General features: G+C 36.7%; 2 protein-coding genes across 2 annotated transcripts; both read right to left on the bottom strand.

Moving 5' to 3' along the window:
* Window positions 1-305: 305 nt before the first annotated feature.
* txndc15 (thioredoxin domain containing 15) lies at window positions 306-4,609 on the bottom strand. The gene is made up of 6 exons (XM_053332388.1): window positions 4,421-4,609; window positions 2,264-2,583; window positions 1,774-1,920; window positions 1,450-1,613; window positions 738-868; window positions 306-629 (listed from the first exon to the last, which is right to left on the bottom strand). The coding sequence occupies exons 1-6, from the start codon at window positions 4,512-4,514 to the stop codon at window positions 433-435; spliced, it is 1,053 nt and encodes a 350-aa protein (XP_053188363.1). The 5' UTR covers window positions 4,515-4,609; the 3' UTR covers window positions 306-432.
* An 8,235-nt stretch (window positions 4,610-12,844) lies between these two features.
* c13h5orf24 (chromosome 13 C5orf24 homolog) lies at window positions 12,845-13,468 on the bottom strand. Its single transcript, XM_053332397.1, has one exon. It carries the CDS (start codon window positions 13,466-13,468, stop codon window positions 12,845-12,847), a length of 624 nt encoding a protein of 207 aa, XP_053188372.1.

Below are 13,468 nucleotides of genomic sequence, written 5' to 3'. Positions count from 1 at the left end.
TAAATAAAAACCTGCAAACTAGAACATGAATGTTTGAATTATATGTGTCAGTATAAAATGTGTATAAACGATTAAGTTGACTTTACTCTTTGCAGCATCCTTTGCTTGATGTGATCCGCCTCATGCCTTCCAGAGCTAGTTTTTTTGTACTCAATACTTAAAAATGATGGCTAAAAGTGAATATCTAATGAGCACATCTAATAGGCACAGACGAAAATTCACCCCCTCCCCCACAAAAAAAACACAAGCCTTTTCATTAGACTTTTACATAACCAACTCCAACAAATCATTATCTTTAATATAAATCATGTCATTCATTTTATTCATCAAACAATTGAAACACAAGCAAATTAGCAACTCTGAAGTTTTAATAACAAACACAGTCGGTTATCAAATAATAGTTTACATCCAGTGATTTGCAGTCTGTACGTTTCAGTCCTGATGCTCATGCTCCTGTCCAGGTATGAGCCAGCGGATGCTGTCAGTCCGCAAGATGGCGTACGTGGTGAAGCCCATGATGAAGAGGACAGAGAAGACCAGCAACCAGTCGATGCTCCTCACCGGGACACTGGGGAGGGGGCCCAAGAGGTCTGCGTCTGTCACGTTTCTGTCGGCGTCAGCTTCAAACCCTGGGGCACAAAAACAGTTAATCAGAATTTTTTTTTTCTTTACTGACAAAATTATTATCTCATCAAGTAAGTCTTCAACATAAAAACAAACTTCTAGTCTGACTGTACCTGTCTGGTTGGTAATGAAGGAAGTGAGCGTGTCCAGCGTTCTGTCTGTGTGGTTGAAGCGAGCCATGGGTTTGGCCCCCTGGAACAGCAGAATGTTGGGCACTGCCACCGTACCGAACCTCGTGGAGAGGCTGGTGGACAACAGAACATGATATGAGAACAACTAATGACAAATTCAGTTTTAGATATTGAGTTGAGTCATTGATCTGATCCAATATAGAGAATAATCATATATCTGCTTCAAAAGATGTTTGAACCCTTTAATGTTCAGTTTTGACTCCTTTAAAAGGTCGTTGAGTCAACTCTATGGTGTTTCTTGAGGCTGTAGTTATGATGTATTCATCTGTATTATATTGAAAGGTGTTTCTATTGTTTTGTCCGCCACCATTTGCAGTACATGCTTTAGGGACAGAATATTACAAACGCCTCGCAATATAATTCAATTCGATACAACATCACCACTAATTATGACCTTAAATGTTATTATAAAATGGTCTCAACAACAGCAGAGTTTGGATTTTCCTGCAGCTTCAGTGTACAATTAGCTTTACTTTCATGTTTTTTTCAAGTTGATTTTCTGACTTTTTATAGATAAATGAATTAAGTGATGAATATTTTTAACAGCTACTAGTCGACGTTACCCAAGCCACAAAGGAAGAGCTCAGGGAGGAAGAGACAACACATGCAAATCCCTGAAAATGTGAGTATTCACCTGCTGTGCTGCGAGGCATCCAGTGCCAGGAAATGCATGCTGGGAAAGGCTCGAGGCAGGGCGTTGAAGTGAGGTGCGAGACTGGCTGAGAACTGGCACCAGGTGGTGAAGAAAAGCACCACAGAGCACTCTGTACTGTTAGCATTCAGGTACTCCATCAGGTCCTGAGAGAAATGAGGAACACAGATTTAGCTTTTGGGTGTAACACCCAGATCTGACACACATCACTGTTCCTTGCGGAGTATTTTTAAGTCTTAATTCATGTCTGGAGGGCATCCTTCATGGCATCCCTCAACCAGTGAGCCTCAGAGGGCAGCAACATACCTGTGAAATGTTGAGGACCTGCACAGTGAAGTTGTCCATTCCTGTGATGTTCCTCTTGTCACAGTTGACCTTGTACGTCTTGGCGGTCTCTGTGGAGTTCTGCTCCTCTGTTGTCACGACGTCTGCATGCACCATTTCAAGAGTGACCTGCAAGTAAAGATTGAAGAGGTCACTGCTGGGTACTGCACTCATCACTGTATTTACTGTCTTAATTTGATGCTCAGATAACATCCAAATATAAAATCTAAACCCAAACAACACTTAAAGGGAGATTTCACCAGTTTTACTTGTGAAGTGCAGTTTACTCCTGAAGGCGCTTTCTAAAGTGTGAGAAAATCTCTTTTGTGATTTTGAACAAATCCTATTTTACAAACTGAGGGCAGTTTGGAAGTGTCTGGTAAAGTCCCAAAACCAAAGCCACACTGTACCAGAAATTCATAGGAGGCAGCTACTCATAAATATTTTTGTCATAGTGGTCCTAGTCATTAACCTGCTGTGACGTTTCAGAGGTCCTCTCGTTCATTAACACTCCTTTGGCAGTCAGAGCAGGTGAACCACACAGGCCACTGTTCTCATCACAAGGTGGGGAGAAGCCTGACTGGAAATCTTTCACATTTTTAGGGAAGAGAGACTCAATGTCAGATGGATCAATGGGGACTTCAGTTCCCATCACAGCATCTGCAATCTCAGCTGTCTTGAACTGCCTCTTGGGCAGAGCGTCCAGGTCCTCTGACTCCACAAACTTGGGGCTGTTCTCCAAGTCGGACACTGCATCCTCTGACGGTGTGAGCTCCAGTGACTTGTCATTCTCTGAAAAGTAAATAATAGATCCGTATGTACGACATTTCTTTAATAGCTGTCCTTCCTGTTTGTCTTTTACAATGCTAAAAATGAGCTTTTGGCAGTTTTTCTCTGAAGACAATCTGTTACTTCTAATGACAGCTCTCCTTTTCTCTGTCATAAGTTCACATTTACCTCCCATCAGAATTACTGAGTGACCTAAAAGTCCCAGATCTTTGTACATTTGGGAAATGTTCCATTAAAGGAAGCTGAAAAACATCTGGCCTGATTCCACATCTCTGAATCACAACCCATTATTTGTTTAACTATTAATACAGAATTAATGATTGACCTACAATTCAGTTTGAATATCAAGCTAGATAAGATCAATCAAATAATATGAACACTAGAGCTGCAACAATCAGTCGATTAATTAATTAGTTGATAGACATAAAATTAATTGACAACTATTTTGATAACTGACAGATCATTTAACTCATTTTCAAGCAGAAATGCAATAAAAAATGTTGATGGTTCCAGGTCCTCAGATTTTGTCAAATGCAAGGAAAGCTGCATTTCTGTGTTTCTTCCATTACAGCTAATTAAAAGTTTAGGACTGTTAGTTGGATAAAACATGACATTTCAAGATGTTACTTTGGACTTTTTGAAATATGACAGCAAATGTTTCCTCTTTTTTGATCTTTAATGTACCAAAAGATTAATAACTAATCAAGAAAATAATCAGCAGATTAATCAACAATGAAAAAAATCATCAGTTGCAGTCCTAATCAACACTATGCTGCCCATTTATCTTTCTTAAAACTACAGTCAGGACATTGAAAATAGGTTTTACTTGCTGTAATCATTGTTGCTGTTCATACTGACCATTAGCAGATCTCTTCATAACGCACTTACAATATAAGTGATAGAGGACAAAATCCACAAGCCTGCTTATGTGCAAAAATGTATTTAAATGTTTATCTGAAGCTAATATGATGCTATGTAAAAGTCCTAAAAGTCAATTCTCGTAGATATCTTTCAATGTCTTTTTTAGTTCCTCTTTTTGTTACTATACTTCCACTGCAGCTCAACAGGAAAACACAAAGAGGGTATTTGATGCTAAAAAATACAGTAAATGTGGCAGATATCAACTTGATATGAATGAAGCCTCATGTAAGCTTCACATAAACATTTAAATACATTTTTGTACAAAATTACTGTGTATACTGTGTATTTTGACACCCATCATTTACACTGAAAGCAGATTTAAATGGGATCTTTTAACAGCCAGTATGAACATGAAGAATGATGACCATGTTGTTTTAAGACAGACTTGAATCATTTACTAAACATACATAAACATATAAATAACCTTTATGTCCTTTCAGATATTTAGGATTCATTTCAAGGCTGTTGTGTTAATAAGCTGCCAACTAAAGATCTAATACAAACACATTTTCACAGAGCTAAATTATATATTCTGGTGCTCAGCTGACATGATCTAAAAAAATGTCAAATTAGCTCCAGCTAGATGAAGCCCAATAAAATAAAAAGCCATTTAAGCTCCTAATTTTGCTTTTAACAAATACTGTACACTTCAACATTATTAAGTGTGAGAACACAAAGTTTGCTTCTCAAATGAAATTACTGATCAAATCATTGGTTCACAAATGTTTAAATTTACAACCATATATAATGTCAATTAGTCTGGGTTTGCAGCATTGGACAGGGTCGGTTTAGTTGAGTCGATATCTATCTAAAACCTGAACCAGTAGAACCAGTTTGATTTTAAAAAGTGACATTAATCCTCTATCTATTCTGTGTTTGGCTAGCTCTGTTAGCTAAGGAGCGGCTGTGTGTCTCTTACCTTGTGCTGTCACAGCCGAAAACGCGTTAAAGTTACAGTCATACAACGTAAGTAATAAAACATAGATGTGAAGTTTGTTCAAAAACCCCGTCATAATTTTCCAAATGTAGCTGGATGTAAATATGAACAGTTATCACGACATTTTGATACGTGATGTGATGCTGTTGTTGGTCGGCTCGTAGGAACCAATGTCTGCATTAGGTGCGACGGACGACTGAAAGTGTGGCACCTCCGAGTTCAACTTCCGGAACAGTCAGCTTAGTGATAAAAGGCTAAAGTCCAAATGATACAGTTATACAGTGTTGGAATAACTAAGAGCATTTACTCAACTACTGCGCTAAGTACAATTTAGAGGTACTTTACTGGAATATATTCACATGATGCTACTTTATACTTCCTTTCCACTACATTTCAGAGGGAAATATTGTACTTTGTACTCCACTACAGTTATTTTTCAGATGAAGATTTGACACAATGGATTATATAACAAGCTTTTAAAATACAACACATTGATAAAGATTAAACCAGTGGCTTCCAACCTTTTTGGCTTTTGGTGTCTTAATTTAAAAAAGCAGTGTGTGGGTCACATTTTAGATGTCTATGAGTTATTAACACATAACAGTGATTTTTCCCCTCTAAACTTCTCACATGGTTTCATCTCAATAAATGTTCAAATGATCCAATATTTCAGCAAAAAAAACAAACACTAGAGGAAAGAGTCCAAATGTAGTGCAGTAAAAAGTATAATATTTACCTCTGAAGTGTGATGAAGTAGAAGTACAGAGTAGCATCAAATAGAAACACTGAAGTAAAGTACAAGAACCTCGAAATTGTACTAAAGGAACTTTAGTACAATAGTTTCTTTCCAACACTGATGATTTGTGTCATTGTACTGATCACTGTGTTGAATTATCTATAGGAATCTGTACCTACATGATGAAATATAAGCGAGCTAGGGTATTCTTTGCATTGTTTTAAATGTTGATTTTATGTAAATATTTACTACTTTATGTGGTCTTGATCCCATCAAGTGGATATTTTCCAATTATTTACCTGCTGCAGAAAGGGTTTAACATGCAGTTTGTTGTTTTCTTGATTTGCATTCATTATCATTTCTTGAACCACACTGTTCATCAATTAAGATGAACATTACACTTGTTTTTCACATAAAGTTAACATTACATGTTTTCACTTGATAAAAATCACAAACTTGTTAATAAAAGTTTCTAAATGTTTCACAGTCTCATTTCAGCTGTAAATTGTAGTCTAAATGAGTGTGATTCTTACACTTTATTTCTGCACTGAGAGAAAACTGAAAGCTGTCAAGTCCTTTCTGGTGTGTATGGCCTCTTACTGTGAGGAACACCTCCAGCCTCACTACACTGTAGCACCACTAAAGAAACACAAGCTGGTTGAAGGCACTTCAAAGCTTCAGGAGAACATCTGCTCTCACCATGGCGAGGTGATGAAGATTTTTTGCCGCGCTGATCAACAGTGTATCTGTTATCTTTGCTCCATGGATGAACACAAAGGTCACAACACAGTCTCAGCTGCAGCAGAAAGAGCTGAAAGGCAGACACAGCTGGGAGCGAGTCAGCAAAAAATCTAACAGAGAATCCAGGACAGAGAGAAAGATGTGAAAGTGTTCCAACAAGAGATGGTGGCTATCAATCTCTCTGCTGATAAAGCTGTGAGTGACAGTGACAACATATTCAAGAAGCTCATTCATCTCATTGAGAAAAGAAGCTCGGAAGTAAAGCAGCAGATCAGATCTCAGCAGAAAACTGAAGTCAAGTTAAAGAGTTTGAGGAGAGGATCCAGCAGGAGATAAGAGAGCTGAGGAGGAAACATGCTGAGATGGACCAGCTCTCACACACTGAAGGTCACCTCCATGTTCTGAACAACTACCCCTCACTCTCTCATTTGAGTGAATCTACAGATTTACCCAGCATCAATAGCCGCCCTCTCCGGTACTTTGAAGATGTGATTACAGCTGTATCAGATGCCAGAGATAAACTGCAGACTGTTGTTGAGTGAAGAATGGCCACTGAAGTAGATGTTTTTACTGTCTTTCTACAGTGTTTCTGAAACCATCACTCTTCTCCACAGAATCCAGACCAGGTTCACTCAGCCTCTCTATCCTGGATTTTGGCTTCCAAATATTAGTGGAGACACTGCTGAGTTATGTGAGCTGAAGTATAAATGAATAATCACACTGAGATTTTGAGCTGTTTATCTGTGGTGTGTTTGTTAGGGCGTGTCTACACTGCACCTCTTAGAGATTGAATATTGTGGATTAATTTTCTACTTATTGATTATGCTTGCTTGTTGCTTGATATGCTTATTGCATTATATTTACATTTTCAAATTACTGCATAATGGGCATGTCAAATATTGAGGCAAATGTCTAATGACAATTCAGTTTTTGTTCTACTCAGAATTGAATTTGAATCAATAAGCTTCATTAAAACTAAATTGTGTAAAAATATTTATATATGTGTATTTGGATTTTTGAACAAATACATGAAAAAGCATTAGTAAAAGTCACTACTCTGTGGTAGCTTATGTCATCTTTATTTTTATTTTTTAAATCATCTTTTTAAGTGTAAATTAGTGGGGTTTTTTGTTGTTGTTGTTTTTAAATGTTTTTTAGGAAGATTCTGCATCCAAAGATCCTAGTAATATATGAATAGTCACCTCTTGAACAACAAACCTCTAATCTTAAAAACAAATGCATGTTTTAGATCATGCTTTGTGATGCTACTTGTACTGTAATATATCACAAAATCTTGTCCGAAGAAGGTCTGAGGACTGAAACATTGTTAATAAAGTGATTACAAGTGATTGACAGTGTGTTTGTTTGTCTTTTCACACTTTTAGTTTATGATACAACAAACCAGCTCGTAAAAAATTTCTGGAATAAATAACTTTGTAGTATTTGTTATGTATTACATTCCTTTCCAATCAATCACTTTTTCAATATATTTTGCTACCAGAAAAACACTAAAATAGTGAAGATGACTAGTAATTTCACCAGAAATAGCATTATCATGATATTGATTTTATGTTTCTGAAATGTTTGCAAAGGGAGCAACAGACGGTCTTACTTTCAGATTTATTACACAACTTTTGAACATTCCACAACAATCATGCAGGAATAAAACAGGAATTATACAAAGCTTTACAGGCTTCCCCAATCATACTTCGGTAATAACTGGGCATCACGTCTCCTGAAAAACACTCAAAATGTGAAGTAATATTCTTATAAATCATCATTTACAGACAACAGACCATGTGTTGATTTAATGCTGAAGATGGTGAGAGAAAAAAACCCTCAAAATCAATAATGAAAATAGCAAATGTAACACAAACTATTAATATATTTGTCTTTTGTCAGCACTGATTCGACTTGTATTACAGCTAAAAATGGCAGGACTGTCAATAAATTAACCATTAATTCATGATTTAGTGTTTTTAATGTCATCCACGTTCCATAATCATCCACTTAGTTGCTTTTTATCATCAGCATCTTTGGGACAATAAATTGTTTCCAATAACATACTATAACTTCTTACACTGGGTTCTCTGATTTAACAGTGTTTTACATAAAAACTCAAACCTACATAGTGAAAGAAATTAACACAGCCCTTCAGTGTGTTAAAATGATGGCAAATTAACATTACATGATCTAACTTTTAACCTATTAGTCTGTTAGCAGTGCAGTAAAGGCAAACATCTGGGATACCATGACAGACTATAAACACAAAATGATTGTGTTGTTCAGGTGTTCTTATGGAGAAGGAAGTTTTATACCTAAACCCACACCTGGATTATCAACTGAGCAAAGCAGGTAAATGCCTCAGGTTTCTGTGTACCAGTAAAACAAAATAAACGCTGAAATGTTAGAACACTAAGGCAGCTCTCATATCCATCAAATCTTGATCAATGGCTTTGTTGTGTAAGGATTCCCTGTGTAATAATCTAGTTTTAATTCCTGTATTTCAGTAAATGGTGCCCTTCCCCCCTGGGGAAACTTTCTATATATCAAGGTTGAGGTTGAGGCTGCAGGATAAAATTACATTTTAACCAGCTGCTCAAACCAAACCTAAGCCTCCCTTGTTTTTCTAAGAAGCTGAAACATCTACCTGGGGTATTATATTCATTTTCTGAGCAAAGTAGGTATCTACTGCTACTGTACTAGAAAGTAAACTTTCTACAATTCGTAATATTACCCAAAATAATACATTAATTGTGTTAGTATTAAATAAATTACAATATATCAATGAGTTATAGGGGGCTGAAGATGTGAGAAAACCTCAAATAATGCCATTTGTAATAATATAAATGATCAAATCCATCCATACAACATAATCTTGCAGAATCAACACCAAATATAAAAGGTGATACATTAAAAAAAACCAAAAAAACATTATAAACATTTCTGATTTTAGCTACATTTATCAAACATCATTTCCAACGAACCCAAAACCCTTGTGGATCTTTGAGGAGCTTGTAAACCCCAGGAACACATGTCACTTTTATTTTAGGAAGACCGAACAAAGAAACCCTCAATCTGAGATTAAGATGACTCACAGAAGCCACTGCCCCATTAATGCACTGTCAAAGCCTTGTGTAAACTCTAAATGTTCAAGATTAACAAAAAAAAAAAAAAAAAATCTTTGCCTTGATAATTGACACAAAAATACCCAAGAACATGTTTAAGCTTTCCATAAAGAAAAACCAGGGGACATGACACTTTTCACAGCAGACATTTTGAGTTGGAGGAAAGTCTCAGGTGTTACTGATATACTGATAACATGAATGATGGCTCTGGTCTGTTCAAGTTCCCAGTAAGCCCAACAGTGTATCAGTGAGCATGATAGCAGGACCGTGAAGCTGACTCAACTAAACGAGCTTCAGCCTTCATTCATTTGATTATTTACACCTGTGTGATTTCCCTGCTGTCACATGTAAAAATGTCGTCTGTGAAAAGTGATTTCTAGCTACTTCTGTATCCTGCTGGCATGTTAGGTTCCTCCTCCTTGTGTGCATCTAAAGCTTAAAACAAGATAAGTAAAAAAAAAGAGAATAAATACAACTTAATAATAATACTGTGCACAAAAACACAAACTTCAGAATGGGAGACAGCCACATACCCAGTCAGCCATAACCTCAACAAAAAAAATATCAGTTAAATGTCAAACATGACTACATAAGAATTATATATATAAAAAGAGAATTACTTCCAAAGTAGAATAACTGATGAGAATAAAAACAATGAAACGTACAGCAATTTACAACGCATTCAAGAAACTGTCATTTTAATCGTCTGAGCCATGAAAACATGTACACCTGCATCGTTTGAGCTTCAGATGCAATCATATTATCTTTTATGGGATAATGGTCTCCAAGTGTTTTTTCAATTACATTTTACACAAAAACTTTCATGCTATGGATATTTTGAGATGTTGGAATCATTTTTTTTTAAATCAAAATCAAAAATTGAAATGCCTACAGTTAGATAACATAATATTCTTTGGTAAAGGAGGGTGATGTTTTCATGTGACGTTTCAGTAACTTCTGATAACACTACACACATCAACAAAACGAGTGATAGAAGGCCTTGTACACAAGTATCAAAATACAACAATAATAAAAATCGATAGTATCAAAGTTACCACAGTACAATACATACGACAGATTATTGCACCAAATGTAACCATTTCAAATTTTGTCGTGTTATTGTGATTTGAGTTGAACTCAGTGAAGCACTGGTGTTTCCTTTCTCTCAGGATTTGAATGAGACATTGACATGAAACTGAGCATTTGTGAGTGAAAGGTTTAAAATTGAGTCTTTTTCTAAACAATAAAAACTTGAATACAAACAGCCAAATCAGTTATTCTGGATCAAAATCATACTTGATCTATTTATGTTGCATGAAGCATGTTGTGAAATATTAAACCAATAATCCTGTCAGGTCATTTTACATCAGCATTTCATACAAAAAAAAAAAAAAAACTTCCCCAAAAGTCAGATTCAAGTTTCCTACAGGGAAAAAATGGAAATGTACCTTTAAAAAAAAACATTAATAAATATCAACATTAAAAAAACACATGACTTCACCTTGCCATTGTTCTAATAAAAACAGATTTGATAAGATTTACAATGTGATTTTTTTTCCTGTGCAATTTCAGAAGCAATTGAAATGTTAACACATAATTGTCATAATTGTGACCATTGTAAACAAATGAGACCATGAATGAGATTATTGGTAGTCTGTCTCATAGCAGTGCTAGTGGTTATAAATGCTCCATAAGCTTTTTTTCTTAAAGAGGATGAACATGCTAGAAAGTGAAAATCTAACAAGGCGGTTCACAGTATAACATCTCAGAGTAGAGGCCTTCTCAGTGATAGTCTCATTTGTTCATTACTCAATTGACTAAAATGAGCTTTAATATCTCGGAAGTACTTTTTCATCTGTGAGGAAGAATGCCAATTTTTGAGGTTTTACTTAAGTAAATGTCCGTCACACAAATATCAAATACAGTTTTTGTCAATACATTTTATAACTACAATGGGAATGCCGTATCAATCAATGCATTCAGTGACACATTCATGTTACAGATAAGCTGATATTTAGAATATCCATCCACTCATTTTCTTGGGATACATGTAACATTAAAGCGACATATAATAAATGATCTGTGCTTGAATTTCACTTATTAGCCATATTTGTATCCATGTTTTCTTCAGATAATGCAGCCAGTGACACAAAAGACACAGTCATTATTTGGGTGACAGATTTTCCCTTCAATGTGACATAACATTACATTATAAAGTGTCCCTTTTAAAGTAAAGCAAGCTATAGATGCTGTAGATGTATCATAAACCGTCACAATGGTACAAAACTGAGTTGGCAATGCCAGATTTTGTTATAGGAGTTGTGAATAAAAATAAATAAAAAAAACATAGAAAAAAACTCCCACAACTTTTGGTCAGATTTGATAATAACTACATAAGAGCTTTGATGATTGTTGTGAAATGACTGAAATGTGTCTGTAGCAACATGAATAAAAACCTGTCAGGTATTGAAAGTTGGAATTGAATGCTAGATTTTTAGTCTTAGAAAGTATTCTCTAATTTAAATTGAAGAATGTTTTATTGAAGAAAAGTTATAACTGAGTCACTTTGTGTAGAGAGAAAATTAAAGTTAAAGTTAGAGAAAATTTGTTATGCAGCCAAACTATTGGAAGAGTGGTGCAGTAACAGGCAACTTTTACATGGCAACCAGGCAACCAGGCAACCATTATCCATATAAGCAAATGTCTTAGCAGTTCAAAAGGGGGGGAAATTATTATATATTTATGCATATTTTAGTTTTCTATTTTGGTTTAAAAATTGGTTTATGTTATTTCTCGCAACGAATGCACATATGTGAAGGTGAATGGGAAGGTGAGCAAGAGTCACTACTCTCCTTTTACATGTCTTTGAAGTGCCTTTTTACCAAGGCACTTAACTCCCAACCACTTCACTGAATCTGCTCCAATTAAAAGCAGTTAATCAAAATAAGGAGTGTGATGCCTCAGTTTACAGATGTGACACATAAAGGAGCTACATATGCTTTTTTTTAAATCCCCAACAAAACCTACTTCCTTTCTGCTGCAAAGACAATGTAACCACTCTGGCATCTTATCCTTCATGTGTCCAATGACAGTAGCTAATATGACATTGAAACTGCAGTGTGATTAACATGCAGAAAAATGTGAGCAAAACAGATTGTACATCATATAGAAGGCAAATAACCCCATAAACTAAAACCAATTTCCTTTTTCTTTATTATTCAGTTTTTCATTTTGCCTGAACCAAGATATATTTTTTCTGTTGATGTCATTTAGGTTGATACAGTTTTTATATATCTATAAATCATCTTACAACAACCTGTTTTTCAGTCTCTTCTGGCTTGAATGGCAAAGTTGTTGCTATCAATCTTCCCAACAATGGTCTCCTTTGTTTATGGTCATTATACTGGTGTTTAAAACAAATGTTAGAATAATTTAATGGTGTTAAATGCTACATATAGCACACTAAAAATGGTACTTATCATGAACTAGCATTACAGTTATTAGTCAACCCCTTGCGCAATCAACATCTGGTATTATTTTTTTTCTTCCAGGAAAACAGATACGGTCATGTGTGGTGAAATCTTTCATATGCTATAGACCTCCAGCAGTAGCACTGTAAAACTAACAGTATTATATCAGGTGGCAGGCACACAGATGACACCAACACCAATATAGAAAATCTCCTCCTCTCAGACTCGCAGCAGACTAGAAAGGTTACAATCACCCATATCTGGCAGGAAACCTGTACACGTGTGTCTCTCATTCCAGCAATGGAGGGTGAGTAGAAACAGAGCAGAAACTTTACTCATTAGCGGTCTTCTCTTTGCAGGAGGGTTCACAGAGGATCTCTTTGTGTGGTAGCGGATAGGGAAAAGCCGCTCCACTGCAGGTGCTCCCGTAAGCCAGTTTGTTGAGGCGAGAGAGGCCCTTGATGCTACCGGGAGGTCGTCCGGGGCTAACCTTGTACCCCGCCGCTCTGGTTGTACCTAGCGGCCTTCCCGGGCTCGTCTTGAACCCGGCGGCTCTGGTTGTGCCGAGGGGTCGTCCCGTGCTGGTTCTGTATCCGGCTAGCTTGGTAGTTCCCAAGGGCCGTCCACGTCTGCCTGTCTTCCCGGCGCCTTTGTTCTTCTTCTTGGCATCATCTGCTGCTTGGTCAGTGCTTTTAATGCCTGGTATATCTCCAGGTGAGCGGGGATCACCAACGAGTACTTCCTGTCTTTGGCACACCATGGATTTGTGGCTTTGGGCGGGTAAAGCCATGGGAGCCAGCGTCATCTGGAGGGACGATGGAGGAAGAGGAGGGTAGAACTTGTTGGACTGTGAGGTGCACAGGTCAAAGTGGGAGGCGGGGTGGTGTCCGTCCTCTGCGAGGCACGACGGCCTGCTGTTCATGCAGAAGTCACTGCTGGTCACCTGGCGCATCAT

The sequence above is a fragment of the Scomber japonicus genome, chromosome 13 (assembly GCF_027409825.1).
Source record: "Scomber japonicus isolate fScoJap1 chromosome 13, fScoJap1.pri, whole genome shotgun sequence".
In the NCBI taxonomy this organism is placed as follows: Eukaryota; Metazoa; Chordata; class Actinopteri; order Scombriformes; family Scombridae; genus Scomber; species Scomber japonicus.
Note: the sequence above shows the minus strand (reverse complement) of the source record. Positions and strands in the feature narration are given on the sequence as shown.